We start from the raw sequence: 20,607 nt of genomic DNA on the forward strand, positions 1-20,607 counted from the left end.
AGGGGAGGGGCCTCCTTGTAGGGGGAGGGCGGGAATCTGGGGCAAGGCCCCAGTCAGCTATGCAAGGCTGCGCAAGCAGAGGCAACACCGAACAGGAGGAGGATCCCAACAGCCTCCTGAAACTCAGGAGAGGAGCTACTCCACCTAAGACAGCACTCCTCTGAAGATTGTAACTCCATTTGCCATCCCGAGGCCTCTGCTCACCCTGTACCCCAAGGATGGAACCACTACTGGGAGTAAAAATTGGCTGCCTGTTTGCCCTGCTGGTTCTCACTCTGATCTGCGGCCTTATTCCCATCTGCTTCAAATGGTTCCAGCTGGATGCAGCCACAGGTATGACCCTGCAGCACATGTCCCCATAACCTAATCCTGACAACAACCCTGTCACCCCGTCCTGATGCGTTGCTCTGATTCTCTCATCATCCCCAAGCTTGGGGTATTGCGTGCCACTGTCTCTCTCTTGTCACCTTTTCTATCTCACTGCCAACTAGATTGTAACTTTCCCCATTTTTAGGTCGTCACCGCCGGGTCCTCAGCCTCCTGGGCTGCACTTCTGCAGGTGTTTTCCTGGGAGCGGGGTTCATGCACATGACTGCTGATGCCCTGGAGGGAATTGAATCAGAGATCCAGAAGTTTATGATGCAGGTGAGCAGCAGAAATGCTGAGCTGCAGAGCTGGGAGGCCAGAATGATGAGCAGAACCAAGGGAGGAAGGGAGAAAGGTGACAGAGTTGAGGACCAGCAGGGAGGGACAGGGAAGAAGACAGCTCTCCTGTGGCATGGTGAAAACAGGTTGGACTTTAAGGAAAGCAGTGGAGCTGAAGGGGCAGGACAGGAAGCTGAGCTCCATCCTCCATTGATTGCTGCTTTTTTCTCCCTAGAACAGGACAAAAAGGGAGGGAAGTGTTTCTGATGATGCCGATTCAGCACAGGTAAGTATCTCCCGCCAGTCCCTCCCCAGAGTGGGAGGGGAGCTGAAACTCCTTTCCCACCCAGACCCTTTTGAGGGAAGTATGTGAGGAGAACCAGAAATCCCCTCTGCTCCTCAGCTCAGACATCACAGACCAAAGAGGAGCCCACCCAATCCTTTTGGGTTTGTGGACGCCCTAAAAAAACTCTGCTTTACTCTTTCATTCTTTCTCTGGACCCTTTCACATGCCTCACATTCTTTTCCCATTTTTCTAACCCTATCACTTTTGTGTCCCCTAGTCCCTCAAGGGTGGTGGTTGTCACTGTCCATACCTGCTCTTGGCTTCATTCCCCTGCCCTTCTTTCTGCACCATAGGCCACATCAATCTGGAAGCATTTGAAGCAGATGGTAATAAGGCCACTGGCCAGAGTGAGAGCCGGCCGGGCCAACAGGCAGCCAGATTTTACTAATTGGGCACAGCCCCACATTTCCCATTCTCCTTGGTCTCCCACTCCCATGGCCACCCAGTGTACTTTCTTATCTTCCCTTCCCACCTCACAGCCCCTCTTTCTGTTCCTAGATGGAGTATCCCTATGGAGAGCTCATCATCTCCCTGGGCTTCTTCTTTGTCTTCCTTTTGGAGTCGCTGGTATTGCAATGCTATCCTGGGGCTGCTGAAGGGGTCACAGTGCAGGAGGAGTGGGACGGGGCTCACGTCCTTGGACTCCACAGCCATGGACCTCTCCCCTCCCCCTCAAAGGGTCCCCTCCGAGCCCTTGTCCTCTTGCTCTCCCTCTCCTTCCATTCAGTGTTTGAAGGTCTGGCTGTGGGGCTGCAGCCAACAGTAGCAGCTACCGTGCAACTCTGTCTCGCAGTCCTGGCTCACAAGGGGCTCATAGTGTTTGGTGTAGGACTGCGGCTGGTGCAGATAGGCAGTGGCTCGCGATGGGCCACGCTGTCCATCCTGTCACTGGCTCTCATGTCCCCCCTGGGCCTGGGCCTGGGACTGGCTGTGACTCAGGGGGACTCTAAAGGGGGGCGTGGCTTAACCCAGGCTGTGTTAGAAGGTGTGGCAGCCGGCACCTTTCTGTATGTCACCTTCCTAGAAATTCTGCCCCGGGAGCTAGCTGGCCCCGAGGCCCCTCTGGCCAAGTGGGGCTGTGTAGCCGCCGGTTTTGCCTTCATGGCCATTATTGCTTTGTGGGCCTGAGAGATTCCTGATTCTTCTGATGGACCTATCTACAATGGCCTTCCTGCCCCTGGGAGACACTTCCCAGACAGCTTTGGCCCTCAGATATTTCTCTACTGAGACTAAGTGACATTCACTAGGCATCGTCCACATGAACTGGACCCCAGCTTTTCACTACATGAGATGCCATTTCTCATCCGGGACTGAGAGAAAGATGTTTAAGTTGAGTGCCTATAAATTGGAGAATTGATATAAACACAATCACTCTAGATTTGACTCCTGTCCCATTTATGCTACTGTAAACAATAAAATGTCCATTTTACCCTTCCCCTTCAGCCATGCTATACATCTTTTCTGTAGGTTGCCTAGGAGCTGCCCAGTACAGGAAGTGGTGGAATGGGGAGTGGAAAGGGAGAATGAACACTGGATGGGGTATTTTCTTCTGGAATCTGGGCCCCTAGACATTCTGTCAGTTGCAGACCATGCCCTCCAAACATGGCAGCATTGCTGAAATTCCAACAGCCTGCTCCTGTCTTCCCCACAGGTGTTGAGAAACTGAGCCAGAGTTCCCAGCATTTAGAGAGAAGAGGTGTAAAAACAGAAACCACGGGATCTAGATTTTTTCCTACACTAACCACACCCACGTCACTCCCAGTACCTATTATCAGTCAACTACAGTGTGTCCAACAGACTCATGAGATCAGGCTAAATAGAGCCTCCTTTCATCTGGCTTTTATTTTTCACACCGAGCCCTGTGTGGCCTCGAGGATGCTATTGCTCTCCTTTGAGCCCCTGTCTCCATCCAGCTACCTGCCTTGAGCTGCGGGATTAAGAAGCAGTGTTTAGAGAGGGAGAGAGGCGCCAGATAAATGCCTAGGGCGATTACTTGGCTTTGCCACAACTTAGTGGCTTTCCTTCTGCCTGCTCTACCTGCCCCTCTGCCTCCGGCCCCTCCCAACTAGGCCATCTGTCTTTCAGTTCAAGTAGCCCCTACACTGTGTTACATCTCTTAAAAACTACCAAGGACAAATACGGAGCTGATTATCTGCCTGTTACCCAGCCCCTTCACCCATGAATTGGAGGAGTATTGCAGACTTAGTAGAGAAGGAGGAAGAGGGGCGCCTGGGTGGCTCAGTCGGTTGAGTGTCTGACTCTTGATTTCATCTCATGGTTTGTGGAATCAAGCCCCACGTCAGATTCTGGGCTGACAGCGCAGAGCCTGCTTGGGATTCTCACTATGCCCCTCTCCCATTCATTCTCTCTCTGTCTCTGTCTCTGTCTCTGTCTCTGTCTCTCTCTCAAAGTTAATAAATAAACATTTAAAAAAAGGAAGAGAGAAGGTGTACCCTGTGAACTCACTCTCCCCACTTTGCCCCTTCTGATGTTGACAGTTGCAGAAGCCAAGTCACCTTCACATTGACAAGGTCTCCCGAGTTTCCTTCTTGCCAGAGTTGTCTCCAGTCCATCCCATTCCCCTCCCCACAAACTATGATACACAAACCTCCTCAGAAGCCCAGCTTACGTACCCAGGGATGAGTGAGAAGGCAAGGTTCAGGTACAACTAAATAAAAATGTCTGATACAAGAAACCATTTCCCTGAAATACCATCCTATTCTGTTTTCCCATCAGTATTAGGTAACGTAATATGTACTCAGAACAGAGCCTCAGATGTAGTAATAATAATAGAGTCTCCACACAGAGCACCTGCTATGTGCCAGGAACTGTGCTACTGCATTCACAAGTATGATCTCACCTTCCTGACCCTGCCAAGTAGGTATTATCCCCACTGTAAGTTGAGGGAGACACATGCAGAACAGTTAAATACCTGATCACATAGCTAGGTGGGCTTCCAACCCATGTTTCTCTGATTTTAAGAAAAACTCAACTATATAGATTCTCTTCTTTCTTCCCTTTCCTTCCCTTTACCTCCCCATCCTATGTGTTAGGGTCTCAGAAGAAAGCAGAGAGCACATGGGTAATTGAGGCAAGTTTAATAAAGGGAGTATATAGGAAGGTGTGGGCAGGGTTTGGACAGAGCAAGGAGTGGATGGTGCAATCCCCTGGGGCTGAGAAAGAACACTGCTGTGCTTGGTGGCGCAAGTGTCCGCTGGGGGATGAGCAAAAACAAAGTTGCTACCCCGGTTGAAGAGACGGGAACAGTTAGCAGAAATGAGAAAGGGGCGTCCAGTAAGAGCTGTGGCCTCAGAGGAGGGATACAACCAGCTTGCAGGGATCCGACCAGGAGGACACTAGAGGAGCACCCTCCCACCCTCACTCCACTTCTACTCTGTGATCTACTGCCAGGGTCTCTTTTTGCTCATGCCCAAAGCGAAGCCAAAGGACAAAATTGCCTGTTGGTGCATTGCAGGCATATCAGTCTTGTGAGGCACATAAATCTGGAGGCTCAAATCCAACATGCCATCGACTGTCTGCTACTTTCAACCTGAGTGGTCTTGCCAGGCCTTTTCAAGGCTGAATTGGGAGGGACACAATTGTAAGCTACTTCAGGTGGAAAGGATTTGCAGGACTACAGAAAGGAGACTTGAGGACATGGGACCCTGGGCTCCTCATATGTTTCTGGGTCACTGATACTATCAGCATCTGAGGGAAATGAGCAGAGGTTGGGAGATTTCAAGCAAGGGTGAGTCATGCACGTTTTGCCTCCTCCCAGCCCAGGAGCCCTTACATTCCCTTTCAGCCACCTGTGCTTTCAGCCATCAGCACTCTCTTTCCTTCCACGACCATCGCCTTTCCTTTCCCAAGACCTACTAACCAGGACAGGAACCATCTTCAGCTGGAACCATATCATATCAAGAGCTGGAATAAAGCTCGAGAATGGCTCCCTAGAGAGAACATCAGGATCAGAAAAAGGAACAATCGGATCATTTCCAAAAGCTATGAATCCCCAGTGAGGAGTCAGAGAGGGCTATAAAGGAGCAGATGAAGGTGACTTTAAATGAGCTTGCAGTGAGGAAGGATGGAGTGAGAACAGGTAAGAGAGCCATGGGGAAGGAGGGAGAGCAGAGATAGCTGAGCCCTGGCAACTGGAAGCCAGATTCAGGAGTAAAGTCTGACACACTTCATTCAGCCTTGACAGACAGGTTGTAACCGAAAAACCTTAGAATCATGAGAGTTTTTAAAAAAATAGAGGAAAGATGCAGGTTGGGGAAAAGGATAGAGAAGAAGCTAGTTGCAATAGTCACCAAAGAATTTATGTGGAAGTGTTTTCAAGTCTCCTGAACCCCTGTGCCCTATCCCTTATTTTCCATCCCCACACATGTATTTTTTATATATTTAAACAGGAAAAAAAAAAAGCCGGAAGAATGAGACCTCCAACTGCCCTCCCACCTAGAACCAACTTTCCACTTTTGCAACAATAAATGGTTCCCTGAAGTAACCCTTGGGAGCTCCCCCACCTTTCATTTGCATACAGGCCAAGGCTTGGGTTTTTACAGTTGTAAGCTGACAGTCGGTGAAGAAAAGGAGAGGAGATGGGGCACAGCATCAAAGAGAATGGAGGTTAGTGAATATCCTGGGGCAGGATGGGAGGTCAGCCAAAGACGGGCACCTATGAACAAGATGCCCCAGGAACAAAACCAGAGAGCTCCAGGCTAACTCCTGTGAGACAGTCCGTTCCACTTCACCCCTTTGCCAGTGTCTTGCCTCCCTCACAGGAGACAGTGCCCATAGGAAACGGTCCCTTGCTCCCGGCTTTAGAGTTCGAAGAATGGTTGCCAGAATCAGAATGGGTTGGTATGTGTGAGTGTATGTGCGCCAGCTGGTCAGGCACCCTCATGTTCCCTGCCCCCGCATCTGAGGGAGGAGCCCGTGGCCACTTGCAAAGGTGAAGCAAAAGGGGTGTGTAGACAGGTGGTACACCCCCAGGCCCCAGTCTGCAGGGATGCTTAAAGAGGCCAGTTGCTGACTACTTCCTTTTAATTTCAATTTTGTTCAGAATTACTATCTTTAGATGTAGTGAATGTCAAATATAGAATGCATTCTACCTTTACTATTTATTTACCCAGTTTGGGGGAAATTCTGATGTTGGCAAGGAGAGAGGGTGCAAACAATGTAATTGCTCTGGGCACCATTTACCTTGACCACACCCCTGGCCTCTAGTAAGAACTGATTCTCGCTTTCCATTTAGAACGAAAATCTCTAGAAAGGTGGCGTCTCCCACTCTGGCATTGCCCTAACTCTGTAAAGGAGTGCCCTCTGAAGTTTCACATCTCTCCCTCCTACTGCAGGATCAGTTTTGTGTGTACTTTCAGAGACTCACTCTTTCAAATCTCTTCATGAGTTCCAGACTTTCCAAGCTGACCCACAAGATTCTCATCACCACAGTCTTCTAGTTTTATTCTCTTTCCCAGTAAACCCTCTCTTAGCTATCTTGAAGCTATCCCTGAAGTCAGGGAAACACATCCCTTGAGAATGAGAGGAAGAGAGAAACAGGAGTCCTAAGCCTGAAGCAGAGACAAAAAGTAGGGAGTTTGTGATTCAGCCTTCTGTGAAGTCACCTCACCTCTTCTGAGCTCTGACCTTGAGAACAGGCAGGAGCCACAGACCGTGGCTTCCCTATGTATCTACTGCATAGAATCACAAAGAACACTGGGAGATTTGGGAGGGAAACCGAGACTGGCGGGGGGGGGGGGGGGGGGGTAGTTAGGAAGAACCATGCCAACCACAGGAGGGCACTGCATCCCCATGGGCTAGCCTGGAATGTCTAGGACCAACAAAGTGAAGAGGTCAGACAAGGACAGCGAACCCCCTCTCCCTTGCTCCCAGCAGAAAACATCTCTCCCTCTTCCTAGCTCTTGGGTTTCTCATGCTGACACATCTATAGGAGAGGGACACACAGTCACCACCATTTCACACACCACCTGCGTGACAGATACATACACACACACTCACACGTGTACACATGGTATCCTCCCTCTTCTGAAGATTACCTTGCTAACGGTGTTCTCTGTGTGAGAAGACCTGCCTTCCTTCCCATAATGCACAGTAGCACCTTTTGCCAGGCAAAGCTGATGCTGGTTGGAGTTCTTTGCCTTTCTGTCACGTTTTGTTTACCTAGGAGCTAGTCAGTCCAGTGATTCCAATTGTGCTATTTCTTTAGGGTGGCATTAAAGCACTCTTTGCTACCTGCCCGGCATGAGGTCACCCAACACACTTGCCATCAACAGCTAGCTCTATAACCCTGCGAGTCACCTGAGACCCCAGCCCCCTCCAGTCCTGGCCTCACGCATTTATAGCAGTCTCAGTCCTGAGAGAGTGACGAAATGCTCAAGAGTCAGTAACATATTCCATGCCTCCCTTCCATGTCAGTGTGTCAGCACCAGACAGCAAGCTACATTAGTCCTCAGCTCAGTTTCATTGAGGAAAGCACATAATTGTGTGTGGAGTACTCTAGAAAGTACTCCGGCAAGTGACCTTGTAATATTCCATCCACAGCACTCTTAACAATAACACTGTAAAAAAGTACCTTCCCATTTTTTACTTTTTGTGCCCCAAGAGCCCAAGAATCAGCCTGCAACAGCCACAATATCTGAAGTCCTTTTGCTGAGTATTGTTCATACTTGTTGAAAAGCTTCTCAGAGAACCACAGTCTAAAACTCCCTGAATTCTTAGATTCATGGGGGGAGTAGGATTCCTGAGAGGAAATCCTTTGTGTTCTTGCTCTCCTGAAGGAGTCTTCAGATTGGGGTCAACTATGACCAACCCAACCCCTGTAGTAACTGTGTGAGGCCTGGCCTACTGATTCTATTGAACTATCTAAAGTGGAATCTAGGGGCACCTGGGTGACTCAGTTGGCCAAGCGTCCAATTCTTGATTTTGGCTCAGGTCATGGCCTCATGGTTTGAGCCCTGTATCAGGCTCTACACTGACAGTGTGGAGCCTGCTTGGGATTCTCTCCCTGTCTCTCTGCCCCTTCCCTGCACAAGTTCTCTCTCTCTCTCAAAATAAAGTTTTAAAAATTAAAAGTAAAATAAAATAAAATAGAATTTAGGTGACCCCTAGGGAGGATCCTGCAGGAAGGTGGTCACAAGATGTCCTTGGACACTTCAGCCAGTATTCTGTACTTCCTGCTTCAGATCATGATGTTGGTGACATCAAGTAACTAATAATAAGTCCCATAAAACCTACATAGCTCCTCTCTCCCAAAACTTGAAAATACTATCAATATCAAGGACAATACCATCGTATTGGAATAGGGGCCAGTGACCATGTAGTCACGTTCTGTGAAGTGTCCATGCCATATCTGAGAAGAGAATGTGGTTGGGCAGGGGGAAGTCATGAACAGGGGCATGATGCGGGCATACTCAGACAAGGAAGAATGGCACTCAGTTCCTCTACAGTTTATTGTTACAGCAGAAATTGTGGGACACAGGAGGGCACCCTCCACACATAACACAGTGTGGTCAGAGCCCCAAGATAGCCCTTCCCACCCCTATGACAAGCCCCAAGCAGCCCTGCCCCAGCTTAGCTCCCTCCCCCTCCCACTCTAGACACACACTGTCTAGACAGCTACCAAAGTTAGTGCAGCCAATGGCCCCAGGCCCCTTCCTATTGCCCCAGCTCCGATCCTTCCCTCATACTTGCTCATTGCCCACCACCTCCCATTCCAACTTCCATTTCACACACGGGGTGTTTCTATACCATCCTGAGGACCATTAACCCACCAGCAAGCCTCCCCTGACACACATTCAGTTAGGTCCATACCCGTCAGAGATCTGAAGGGTTCATGAGAAGCCCTATCAGATTTGGTGAATGGAGTCCTGGCCCCAAGTCCCCCACCCTTGCAATGGGATAAGTAGGGAGAGTCTGGTGGAGGCACATGGGCAACTACAACAACCTCTTGTCCCTTATCAACAGACACCTAGATTAGGGAGAGGGGTACGTGCCCTCACCACCTTAACACCACAATGAGGGAGAGGGATACTTTAGGGGTCTGGGTCCCTAAGAGATATTGGGACATCTCTCCCAGGAGCTGAGGGGAATCACAGGTTAGAGGTCAAGGTTAGGGTAGCAAAGATCAAGGTCATCTCCCCACATGATCTGCCCATCTTCCCTTACTCTGGCCCAGTGCCCTTTGCACCTCCCAGGTTAGTGCTGGGGGAGGTGAGGGCTGGGTCCTACACCAGGGCAACAAAGGTCACTCAACAGGAGACCTCCATGGTATGCCCTGGAGGCCCTGAAGGGAGAGTTCCAGACTCGCTGCTCTGGGACAGGGTGCGAGAGCGGGACCGGTTGCCGTCAATGGATGCTGCGCTGGTCAGGGAGGCTGTGCGAGATCGTGACAGGCGAGTCATGCAGGATGAGGCCACTGTGGAGACAGAAGGATAAGCAGGTAGGCATAAAGGAGGTGAGACAGAGAGGCTGGCAACTCAAGAGTGGGGTGCTTGGGTGAGCCGAGAGTCACAAATGGGGCTGGAGCGGGAGGTCAATGATTTGGCAGACGGTGGTAACTTCCAGAACTAGCCTGAAATGGTTCCCTCCCCCCAACCCCTCCCACCCCACCCCACCCCACCCCCCAGTGCCCATCCCTTCCCCACTCCTGTGCAGCAATCACTGTTCTCATGATAGCTTCTGACTCCCATACTCACTGTAGCCCATGCCTTGCAGGAAGTACTTGAAGGCCTCGGTCAGCTTGCCTGGCTGTGGAAGTAAGAAGAGGAGAGGGGGACAGTGAGGTGAGGTTAGAAGCTGAGTTGGAGGGCTGCCTGGGTGACTCAACTGAGCATCTGACTTGATTTCAGCTCAGGTCATAATCCCAGGGTCGTGAGATCGAGCCCCACGCCAGGCTCCACACTGTTAGTGCTTGGGATTCTGTCTCTCTCCCTCTCTCTCTGCCCCTCTGCTGCTCACGATCTCACTCTCTCACTCTCTCTCTCTCTCTCTCAAAATAAATAAATAAACATTAAAAAAGAAAAAGAAGCCAAGCTGGAACCCCAAGCCATGGCAGGTCAGGTGTGGAATGAGTGGCAAATGGATGAGCGACAAAGTGTATGGTTCAGAGTCACTAATATCCCATCCCATGGACGGCAGGGGTACTCACCTGAGTCAGCTGGGGCTGGCCTCCAGAGTCAGCCATCTGTGCAGGAGATAGAGACAACCATCCAGAAGACATAAATAAACGGAGCCATGCCAAGAGATAGAAAAGGTTCTCTTTTCCTTAGCCTCCCCACTCCAGGCCCTCAGGGTTTGCTTTCTTTATCCGCCCCACTTGCTCCCATGCAGGACCTGGAAGGCCTAGAAGCTAAATCTAGAGAGGATCTATGGCTCTGGACAGGGGGCCAAGAGTCAGGCGGGGTATGGAGTAGGGTTACTGACCTTGAGAAAAGAGGTCTGGGTGGGGTCCAGCTTTGAGTTACATTCCACCTGGAGTAAGCAGGAGGCTGAATGAATGAGGTCATACTCCCTGTGGCCCCTCCCTTCGAAGGGACCCAAGGACCCAGATCCCAGTTTCTTTCCCATCAGCCTCGTACCCATTTCCTTCTTACCAGGAATCAACCTCTTATGCCCCACAGTCACTCTCCCTGTTCCAAACAGAGCTGGCCTCTTGGCAAGATACCCCTCTGACCACCACCCTGGATCTCCAACCCTCCCTCACCCACCCCAAAATTCCCTACTGACCACTGCATCTTCATGGGGTGCTTGGTCTCCTACCACCAGCATCACAGGGCACCTAGAGGCATAGTGTCAGGAGAAGAGGGTAAGGCCCTGGTGCTCTGTCACCTGCCTTTTCCCAGAAGAGCAGTTAGACAACGTTTGACTCCAAAGAGGAGATGGTCTTCTGACCCTACCAAGACAATTCAAAGGGGGATGGACCTAGACAGAGAGATTTGCTTCATAGGACAGTGTGGGAGGTAATGAGAAAACTCCCTGTTAAAAGACTCTCCTTCTAAAGAATATAAGCACCTAGGGAAGATCCAGAGAGAGAGGCAAAGCTTTATCTCTTAACGTCTTACTTGAGGGTGACAGCACCTCCACGCTCAAGGTTCAGGTCTCGGCGGCTAGAGAGGGGTTCAAAGAGGAGCAGGAATGTTAGGCAGGCAATGCTGTCTATCCGGATGGAAGCCATCTCCTCCCTGAGGAAGCTCTCTTCCTCCCAGAAATTACAGTCAAATATTAATAATTAAAAGTGAGAAACAAGGGCATCTGGGTTGCTCAGTTGGTTAAGCATCTGACTCTTGACTTTGGCCCAGGTCACAGTTTATGAGTTCAAGCCCCACGTCAGGCTCTGCACTGACAGCGCAGAGCCTGCTTGGGATTCTCTCTTGCTCTCGCTCTCTTTCTCTCTCTCTCAAAATAAAGTTAAAAAAAAAGTGGGAACCAAAGGGCAAGGTGGCAGGCAGGCCTCAAACACAATCCCTATGGTCATTTGTGCCCCAGGTCTCTGGCCAGAGGTCAGTGAAGGGGGAGGAAGGGCACATGGACAAGAGACCATCTATCTCACTTCTGGGAATCCAAAAATCCAAAGGAAGTAAACAGGAGAAAGGGGGACAGCTCCATATAATTCATTCCACGGGGTCTGGCCCACAGCTGCCCCAGCTGCACACCAAATCCTGCCCTCCTCGCACTGTGTATGTCCCAGACTTCGCTCTCCTTCTCTGCACCTCCCCACAACCCCCAGCTGCTGCTTCTACATTTGCTTCACGTGTGCGCACACACACCACCCACTCACTTGTTGTAGCTATTCCAGTACAGTTCAATGTTCTCCAGATTGGGTGCATGTGTAATGATATTTCTGTACTTTTGTATCAACTCAGAATTTCCAGACAACTCCTCCTGAAGGAATGAAGAGGAAAAAAAATCAGGATTGAGAAGAGAAGTCAACAGTTACTGGATGAGAAGAGCCAAGCTTTCCTCCCTCCCCAGATCCCGTCCCAGCTAAGGGAGTCACCCCAAGCATTCAAGACCCCAAGGTCCCCTCTACTTCCTCCAGCTTCCACAACCACTTACTTGGCTGAAGAGATGTCCAAGGATCATCTCCGGAATGGAAGAGGTGAGGCCTGTTAGCTACGAGGAAAAAGGGCAGGTGAGCAAGCTCAGGATACCATGAGGAGAAGAAACCCAGGCTACAAAGTGACACACACATCTTCCCTGCTCCACTCCCCTTTCTTGACATTCACAGGCCAAGCAGTTATGCTAGTAGAGCCTAACTGGACCCACGCAAGCCCCACCCCCCCAGACATCAACCCACAGGCTCCTCCAAACCTTGTGGGCTGCCCAATCCATCCAGCCCTTGGCATTGGGATCAATGTTGATGAGGACAAGACCTTCGACTGTATCCGGGTGAGTAAGCTGAGGAGTAGCAGGAGGATGGGGAATCAGAGGCTGGGCAGGGCCTTATCCCTTCCCACTGAGCTCCAGCCAGTCTTAGGGGCCCATGGGGCCTGCCCCCCACCCCCTCCCCACAAACACATACTATTGAACCACACTCTCCTAATCAGTCTGCCATGGGCCTTAAACCTTGTCTGGGTTGCTTTTGTGTTTTTGTTTTTGTTTTTATTTCTTACAGCATATCGTGACAGGATGTAGGCCCCAGCTCCAACACCAACTCCAATTATTGTGGAAAAACTGTGAAAGAGAAATGCATGTCTAATGGGCCCTGGTGTCCAAAACTTTGGCTTTTCAAACTCCTCACCCTCTCTCCCAAGGCCACATGCACAAAGGACAGAACACCATCTTCCCTTGAGGGGTGCTAAAAGGGAAGGTGCCAGGGAGCTAACAATTGACACTGGTAGTCAGTGTAGGTCCCTGAAGTCTATCTTCAGCTTTCTTGGGAAGCCAGGGTCTTGAAAAGAAACACCCATCCCCCAAACAACCAGACGCTTGTTTTCCTACATAGCTCTGTGTCCATTCTCAATTCTCAAGAGCTAGTTCAACTTGTTCTGTTTTAGTTCCTGGTTCCTCGTGAGAAACCGGGAAGAAGGGAACTTGAAGCAAGATGTAAAAAAAACAAAAAACAAAAAACAAAAAACAACTTCAGTGAACAACAGGGACAATGGGGGAAACAGAGCCAACAAGGCAAACCGGAGCTGCCCATGGCCCGGGTGCCCAGGAAAAGCCAAGCCGGGAGTCCTCCGCACTCAGCATACATACCACAGAGGCTCACCTGGCTTTCCCTTCCTTCTCCCTCTCTCCCTCACACTCAGGGTGTGAGGGCTCCAGATCACCAGGTGTGTGTGTGTGGAGGAGGGGAAGTAGGAGGAAAAGACAAGTCCATCTGGCTCCTTAAGATTATGTCACCCCTCCACTTCCTCCGACCTTCTGAATCAGAGAAGCCCCTCCTCAGCCTAAGGCAGGGCCACACATAACCCCTCCCTTTCCTGCCTCTATCCATTAGGGCTACTCAGCTGATTCAAGTCCATTTCCAAACCTACCCCTTCCTCTCAACAGTCAGGTGGAGGCATGGAGGAGGAAGGATATATCTAGGACAGAGCCCACAACCCGTCTAGGAACCCTGGTGGACACAGGAGTTCTAAGGGCACCATTATGCCAGACAGAGAACTACGGTTTGGAGGGGTACCCAGGCTTCTCACTTTAAGTACTGCAGGATGCAAGGGATCATATCCGCCAGCTGGTCCAGAGATGGGTACTGATATCTGGGGAAAAGAAGAATGTTAAGGAAAATACCAACCTGCCCCCGCTGCCCCGCACCTCAGGGTGTCCTATCCATCCTTTCCCGGAATCCCCACTGTTTCCTCCTCCCCTGAGTCCACTCTTCCCCACACACCCTTTGCCTCACAGCCCAGTGAGGAAGGAGGGAGCTAATTCTCACCCCAAAGGGAACACAGGAGCCCCCTCTTCCATTCCAGGGGCATCCACATGAACTCGCACGAAGTTCTGAATGATTTCCTGCATATCTCCGAATTGAAACAGCGGCTGGAAGCAAGATTTATCTAAAGAGAATCCCCATCACCCCGATGGTAGAATCAGCCAGGGAAAAGCAACCCGAAGTCAGAACCCACCCTCTTTCTTTTATGCCATAGTCAGAGGACAGAACCTCCCCTTGACATGCCACATGGGTGCTGACCCTTCCCCATCCCTTAGGGTTTTACCCTTCCCACCAGCCTCTTCCCAGAAAGGGGTGGGAGGGGAAGGTGAGGTCCTTACAATTGAGTCCCACATCATGGTAGGTGAGTATCGCTGGGCGTTTGGGTTTGGGGGTGCCATAGACAGTAAAAGTGACAGAGCCATAAGGTGTCTCCACAGAGTGAGTCTGCAGAAAAACAGGTCACCATCAGGAGGAGTCAGGCTGAGAGGAAAAACAGGCAAGAGAAGGACGCCCACAAAAGTCAAAGTCAAAAGTTGGGGAGTTGAGGTATGGGAGGGGCAAAGCGAGGAGACAGGAACAAAGATTTAGAAATAGGATCAGCAAGACTTTGGTTCAGGTAAATAAAACAGTGGAAGATGATTCAGACGGTAGAAAAGAATCCTAAAAGTTGGGAGAGCACCAAGGAACTCTGAGGAGGAGGAAAAAGGAAGGAAAGGGAGAGATGGGAAAGGGAAAGGACTGGAATGAAAGGAAAGGGAGCAGAGAGGGGAAAAAGAGCCATGTAGCAGTCCTCTCCCTACTGGGAGACAGGAGAACCCCTCCTCCCACCCTGGGACTACTCCCAAGCTGTTACCTGTCCCTGGTCCAGGAGGATTCCAGCAGCTAACTCAGCCTCCTGGAGAGACACACACGGACAGACACACGCAGACACACACAGCCATGTAGAGTCATAGATGGAGAGACAGGCACAGATAAAGAAAGGCAAAGAGACCGACCGAGACAAAAGACAGAAAGAGATGACAAAAAGAGACATGGAGAGGATGAAGGTTAGTGCAGTGACAGGACAAAGGCCTGACTCCCATTGTGGTGTATGGGGGAGAGACATGGGTACAGGTGGAGAAAACAGGGGTGTGGGTTAGAAAGAGATCATGGATTTGGGAAGGCAGGAGGCGAGGGGGATGCCCGCAGGCCTGGACTTCGGGTCTGGGAGTCGGAGGGTCTCTATTGACCTTGGCCACCTCGGGCGTCTGCCCTGGCAACAGCGGCTTCTCCTCTGTGATCTGCACCTCCTGCAGCTCCGCCATGGTGGCCTGGTAGGATGAAGAAACACCAAAACTGGGGAGGTTGCCTCCACCCCTGCACATCTCATACACCTGGCTCCCTCTCTCAGCCCAGGACAGTGTAGGGTGCAGAAGGCCCTAGGAGAGGGAGCACACATCAAGCCTTTCTCGCCCCCAGCTCCATGTCCAGGCCGCTGGAAAGGCAGGCTAGTGGCAGAGGACTCAGGATACCACTTCTCTTCAGACTGGCCATCCCTCTGGCTACCCCTCAACACCCACACCTCCAGACCCCCCTCTCCTGTCATGCATAGAAATACCAGGGTGGGGCAGGAGTGTTGCTCGGGTTTCCCATGCTATATTTAGGGGCCACCCCACACTCCCAGAGTAGGTAGGGATGAAACTCATGGCTCAGTGACTGGGTACGCCAATGATACTAAGGAACAGAGTAGTGAGAGTTCATAATTAACTGTGACCTTCAACTAAACATCAAGGTCAGCAGCTCAAAGGGACAGGGGTTAAAAATGACCCAAGTACCAAGACCAAGAGGGTGAGAGGGAAAAAAAGAAAAGAAGAACAAGGGACACCTGTATCCAACAGACCCAGTGCTTCCCTTCCTTCCAAGACTCTCCCTCCCTCCCCATTGTGAATAAATTAGCATACATTCAACATTAGTGGGGCTGGTGAGGAGCAGAACACCTGTGCAGCCTGGGGGTGGGGTCACTTACTGGGCTCCTATTGGCTGGATGCAGTGGGGTCAGGGTCAGGGTTCTCTCCCCTCCTGGCTCAGGGGTCTGAGAAAACAAGGCAATGAGGTGAATGACATGGGAGACAGACGCTGGGTCTTTTAGGGACAGAAAGCCTCAGCCAAGATCTGAACTACCTGGGTCACCCACCCTCCCCAGGTCACTAACCCTCCCTAATCTGTACCCCTGAGTCCAATGAACATGTCTTCTCTAGGCTTCAGCTAGAATCAATACAGGCTGGAGGGGCCTGCGGGGCAACACGGAGAGCAGGTATCAGCCCAGGCTGGGGGAGGAGAGAAGGAAGTGCTGATGTGGAGGAAAGAGCGTGGCTTGTGTCGGAACCTCTGGATTCTAGTCCTGGCTCTGTCGCTGAGGGTGTGACCTTGGCCCACTCAGTTACTTCTCTTGGCTTCAATTTCCTATTTGCAAACTACAAGTGGGGACTAGGGGATCCTCAAGATTTTTGACAGCTCTCAAGTGAGATGAGGATAGCTGAGCATGACTGTTTCGCACTTAAACGTTTAAAAACGAAATTTAAAAAGCCTCGTGCCTTCGAGTCTCCCCTCCACCCAGTCTCGGTGTGGGTGCCCCGAGCGGAGAAGGGAAGGGAGGGCGGCCCCACAGTCTCCTCCCAGCACCCCCCCCGCCCCTCCCGCCCCGACGACCCGCAAGGGCCAAGCGCCAGCTGGGAAGGGATGGGTAGGAAGGATGGGACTGACCCGGACCTGCACCCGTCCGCACCTACGCTGCTCGCCCGCGTGGGGACCGACACCCTAGCGCGGCCGGCGCGGAGCGCCCGGGACCCTGGACACAACCTCGCGCACGCCCCAAACACGCCCTGCCGCTCGCGGAGCCTCCGCCTTTGTGCGCCGCAGCGCAGCGCCCCCTCCTTGCGGGCCCCTTCCCCCGAGCGGTCGGCTCCGAGGGATAGGGATCAAACCGCCCACGGCCCGACTGGCGCCATCCAGGCCCTGCGGCCCCTCGCCCGCCCCTCCCCCTACCTGCTGCCGCCGCGGCCGCTTCCACCTTCACTTGCCTTTGACTCTCCGGCCCGCCCGGCTCGGGCTCCCCACAGACCCGCCCCCGGCCCGCCCCAGCCCGCCCACGGGCCGACAGCTCCCTGCAGATCCGCCCCAGACCCCCAGTAAACACGCCCCCCCCTTTATCCCGCCCCAGGCTGTCTGCCGCTCAGGGAGGAGCTGGGCTGGGGACCCGAGGGGTACCCTAAGGGAAGCAAACTGCTGGGTGCTTCCGCGTTCTGCTCGCGCTCCCCACTACATCCCCCCGCAACCGAGCGGTTGTGGGGTGTGCGGGGATCCCTTAGTCCTGCAGGGGATCCTCACGCCTGCCCTCCACACCGCCCCCACCCGTGACCTGGATCTGCCTATCGCACTGTGGTTCCTTCCTTCGCCCCCAGACCCAGTATGAGGACGGGCAGGGGGGAGATGAACCCAGGGTGCTGACACCCCAAGATTTCGACTCCGCTTGCCCGTAAACACAGAGCTAGGTTAAGGAAGGAGGAGGTGGGCGGGGATCGCCGCGGAGGAGGCGAGGGTCTCGCCCGCTGGGAGGGGCAGGTGTGCTAGCACCGACGGGTGGGGGTGGGGGTCGTCGAGGGCGCAGGAGTTTCAACTTCGGGGTGCCCAGGGTCCTGGTACCTCCTCTCTGTGCTGCGTCCCGACGCCAGCTCTCGGCTGCTGAGAAGTTGGAAAACAAGGCGGGGAGGGGGGGCGGGGAATGCGGGGGGCCGCTATAAATAGAGGGAGATCGCAGGAGGGGGGGGGCGAGGATGGCCAACGGGGACTCCCGGGTCAAGGCCCCAAGGGGGGACGGAGGAGGGGCCAGGGACCCCCAGGGGCTCTGACTCTAGGGTAAACAGGCGTGGGGGCGGAGTTAACTCTGCGGGGGTGGAGTAGGGGCTTGGGGAGGACGCTGTGTCCCGGGCTGGAACCCAAGAGACCCTGTGGCTTCGGCGGTAACCCCTCCTAGTCCGGCCCAGAGGAGGAGGGTGAGACTGTATCTCAGTGCCCAGGCGGTGTTTTCTCAGAGTCTGCTGCGTGTCGCTTTCGGGGCCTGGGGTGGGTTTGCGGTCTTAGACTGCTCACTAGCCCTATCCGACCCCCACCCTAGGTGCACCCTCCCTGTGCCCCTAGAGGAAGGCCACCTGGAATGGGATAGTTGGGTGGCCGAGGGGTTCCTAAGTTGTCTTAGACAAAAGGAAACCAGATTGAATTCCTCCCCACCTGCACCCTTCCAGCGCCCCCACCCCCACCCCACCAGGGTTCCCACCCCATCTTCCTTCAGCCTGGTTCCTGAGTTACCATTTCGGGGGCTGGGCGGCAGGCCAGTTGGGAACAATGGCCAATGGAACTGGAGCTGCCAACCGCAACACCAGCACAAGCTGCCCCCCCCCAAGACCCCCAAATTGCCCTCCCCCCTCCTGCCTGGGAACCACCCCCCCACCCCCCCTCACCACCCACAACCCCCTCCCATCCAAGGAACATCAATGCCCCTTTCATCCCCACTTGGCAGGGTCTATTGGAAAGAAGGAGGGGCCAAGAGGGAGGAGGTGACCCAGAGTAGGAGAACTGGTCAGGATCAAACACCGGGTCTCAACAACCTCATATCTAAAGGACCCCCGAACCTTCTCCCAATTTGGAACATCGAAGTTTTCCTCATTTCCCTCCCCCCACTCTCTTCATAACTGTTTCCCTCAGAAACTGGCCCAGAGGCTGGGCACCCTGGCAGCTTGCCTAGTCCCCTCTCCCCTCTGGATGCCAGTTTAACACTCTCCTGGACAAGGAAAAGCTTGCTGGCCTTAGGATCATAGACAGAGCTGTGTAGGGCAGGAGAGAGGTCTTACCAGCCCCCCAGGAGCTGGGAAGAAAGAATGCCTAGAGCTTCCGCCTGCAGTGTTCTCTGATGTGTATAAAGTAGTCTTACTTGGAGTGGGGGAGGGAAGGACCTGGAGGTTCCAGCATCTAAATTCGTCTCTGGGTCAGGATGACTCAGGGGGAACCTGATAAGGGGCCTACGCAGGGGCGTGGGGCGGGCAGGAGGTGGGAAATTTCCACTGGGATCTGTTTGCTTCCGAGGCCTAGGGGTCTCAGCTCCTGCAGGCAGAAATGAGGCTGGTTCTGCCCTAAGGTAGGGTTCCCTTTGTCAGGGTAGGTCCCAGCCCAGCCATAAGTCGCCCAACCAGGGTAATCTCTAACTCCCTTCTCTTGGGCCAGAAGCAGCTTCAAACTGTACCTTCAGTTAAGCAACAGTTTTGCGAGCCTGCTGTGTGCCAGCCACTATATAGATGCAATTCAAAGAAGTGTGAAGGGTGGTCATATCCGTTCTAGAAGCATATGATGAAGTAGGTGGGAGAAGGAATAAAGACAGAAAGTTAAGAAAAATGATGTCTATAGAAGATTAATTGTTTAGACAAAAAATCCTGTGCCAAGTGTTTCCCATTCTTCTCAAGTGGGAGATGAGAGATTTCCATTCCCGCTTGATGGTTTTAGTATCCCTTGACGGAGACAAACCATGAATTCAACAATACTTTTAAATAAGGTGGTTTTTTTAAGATTTTATTTTTAAGTACCCTCTACACCGAATGTGGGGCTCAAACTACAAAGAACTTACAACCCCAACATCAAGAGTCACATGCATGCTGCACAGACCAAGCCAGTCAGGCTCCGCCATTTGTACGGAATTCTGATATTTCTAATACCTATGTATGTAGTAATATCTACATGTGCAAAGCGTGCTATTTATTCAGTTGACAATATTTTCTGTACATATAAATCCCAGGGTCCCTTGCAATAAATCAGAAATCCTCTCCCCAGGAGACTGCAGCCCACAGACTAAGAACCATTATTTTGCTGTAATTCAGAGGAAAAGGGTTTTTGTTGTTGTTGTTGTTTCCTAGAGTGTACCACCCATGAGGAGTACAACCACAGGGTATTTGAGTGGGAGAAAGGAACGTTCTATCCAGGAAGAAAAGAGCAAGAGGGAAAGCTTGGGAGAAGAAATACACAAGTTACTGGGAAGAATTGAATAGTAGCTAGTAGGTGCAAGGTACTTCCCATATATCATCCCACAATACTATAAGGTAAGTTTTATTGTTACACAGTACAGGTGAGGAACCGCAGCTCAGACATTTCTGAAACAGAAGCTTTAGTGATTTGCCCAAGGCCAACTTGCCCAGTGCTGTAAATGACAAATCTAGGACTCAAATCCCCACCCAGATTCATCCCACTCCAAGGCTATTCTCTTTCAACCATGAGGTAGCTAGCCTCTAAAATCATTATGGCCCCCAGATGAAGAATAATATTGATGAGAGGTATGTGATGTTTGATAAAAGCATGGGCCAAGTGTGAAAGTCCTTGACAGTTTTTTTTTTTTGTCTTGTCACTGAAGATCCTTAGAGCATTCTTGAGCAGGATTAATGGATAAAAAATAGTTTTGTGGGGGGCGCCTGGGTGGCTCAGTCAGTTAAGAGTCTGACTTCAGCTCAGGTCATGATCTCACAGTTTGTGAGTTCAAGTCCCGTGTCCGGCTCTGTGCTGACAGCTCAGACTCTGGAGCCTGCTTCATATTCTGTGTGTGTCTCTCTCTCTGCCTCTCCCCTCCTCTCAAAAAATGAACATTAAAATAACATTAAAGTTCTTACTGAGGTTGGTGTGTCAAAGCCACTGGGATTCTCCATGTTGG

The 20,607-nt window shown here is 51.9% G+C and overlaps 2 protein-coding genes across 8 annotated transcripts; one reads left to right on the plus strand and one right to left on the minus strand.

The window, feature by feature from the left end:
• The first annotated feature begins 123 nt into the window (after positions 1-123).
• On the plus strand, positions 124-5,490 carry SLC39A2 (solute carrier family 39 member 2). Of its 3 annotated transcripts, none has more exons than XM_047861500.1 (4): positions 124-333; positions 515-645; positions 886-931; positions 5,401-5,490. In XM_047861500.1, exons 1-3 carry the CDS (start codon positions 219-221, stop codon positions 910-912), a joined length of 273 nt encoding a protein of 90 aa, XP_047717456.1. In that variant the 5' UTR covers positions 124-218; the 3' UTR covers positions 913-931; positions 5,401-5,490. The 3 variants fall into 3 exon arrangements, with proteins under 3 accessions (XP_047717456.1, XP_047717454.1, XP_047717455.1); XM_047861498.1 differs by lacking the exon at positions 5,401-5,490 and adding an exon at positions 1,490-2,311 and having other exon boundaries at positions 881-931; XM_047861499.1 differs by lacking the exon at positions 5,401-5,490 and adding an exon at positions 1,490-1,605.
• Positions 5,491-8,441: 2,951 nt separating this feature from the next.
• On the minus strand, positions 8,442-17,638 carry NDRG2 (NDRG family member 2). Of its 5 annotated transcripts, none has more exons than XM_047861486.1 (17): positions 17,565-17,638; positions 15,889-15,954; positions 15,113-15,193; positions 14,737-14,778; positions 14,222-14,327; positions 13,887-14,007; positions 13,648-13,710; positions 12,622-12,682; positions 12,320-12,406; positions 12,065-12,121; positions 11,787-11,890; positions 11,071-11,115; positions 10,736-10,787; positions 10,433-10,480; positions 10,158-10,193; positions 9,706-9,757; positions 8,442-9,425 (listed from the first exon to the last, which is right to left on the minus strand). In XM_047861486.1, exons 3-17 carry the CDS (start codon positions 15,185-15,187, stop codon positions 9,259-9,261), a joined length of 1,116 nt encoding a protein of 371 aa, XP_047717442.1. In that variant the 5' UTR covers positions 15,188-15,193; positions 15,889-15,954; positions 17,565-17,638; the 3' UTR covers positions 8,442-9,258. The 5 variants fall into 5 exon arrangements, with proteins under 5 accessions (XP_047717442.1, XP_047717441.1, XP_047717443.1 ...); XM_047861485.1 differs by lacking the exon at positions 17,565-17,638 and adding an exon at positions 16,908-16,988; XM_047861487.1 differs by lacking the exon at positions 17,565-17,638 and adding an exon at positions 16,648-16,773.
• Positions 17,639-20,607: the final 2,969 nt, after the last annotated feature.

Source organism: Prionailurus viverrinus, chromosome B3 (assembly GCF_022837055.1).
Source record: "Prionailurus viverrinus isolate Anna chromosome B3, UM_Priviv_1.0, whole genome shotgun sequence".
Lineage (NCBI taxonomy): Eukaryota > Metazoa > Chordata > Mammalia > Carnivora > Felidae > Prionailurus > Prionailurus viverrinus.

Bases quoted from the DNA above. Each gene is read 5' to 3' on its own strand.
- SLC39A2 (XM_047861498.1), top strand. From the start codon at position 219: ATGGAACCACTACTGGGAGTAAAAATTGGCTGCCTGTTTGCCCTGCTG. The intron at 334-514 runs GTATGACCCTGC...CCCCATTTTTAG, and splicing joins CCAGCTGGATGCAGCCACAG to GTCGTCACCGCCGGGTCCTC. The intron at 646-880 runs GTGAGCAGCAGA...TTTTCTCCCTAG, and splicing joins TCCAGAAGTTTATGATGCAG to AACAGGACAAAAAGGGAGGG.
- NDRG2 (XM_047861486.1), bottom strand. From the start codon at position 15,187: ATGGCGGAGCTGCAGGAGGTGCAGATCACAGAGGAGAAGCCGCTGTTG. The intron at 12,683-13,647 runs GTGAGAAGCCTG...TCTCTTTCACAG, and splicing joins TGCATCCTGCAGTACTTAAA to TTTTTCCACAATAATTGGAG. The intron at 10,194-10,432 runs GTCAGTAACCCT...TCTCCTGCACAG, and splicing joins CCCAGACCTCTTTTCTCAAG to ATGGCTGACTCTGGAGGCCA.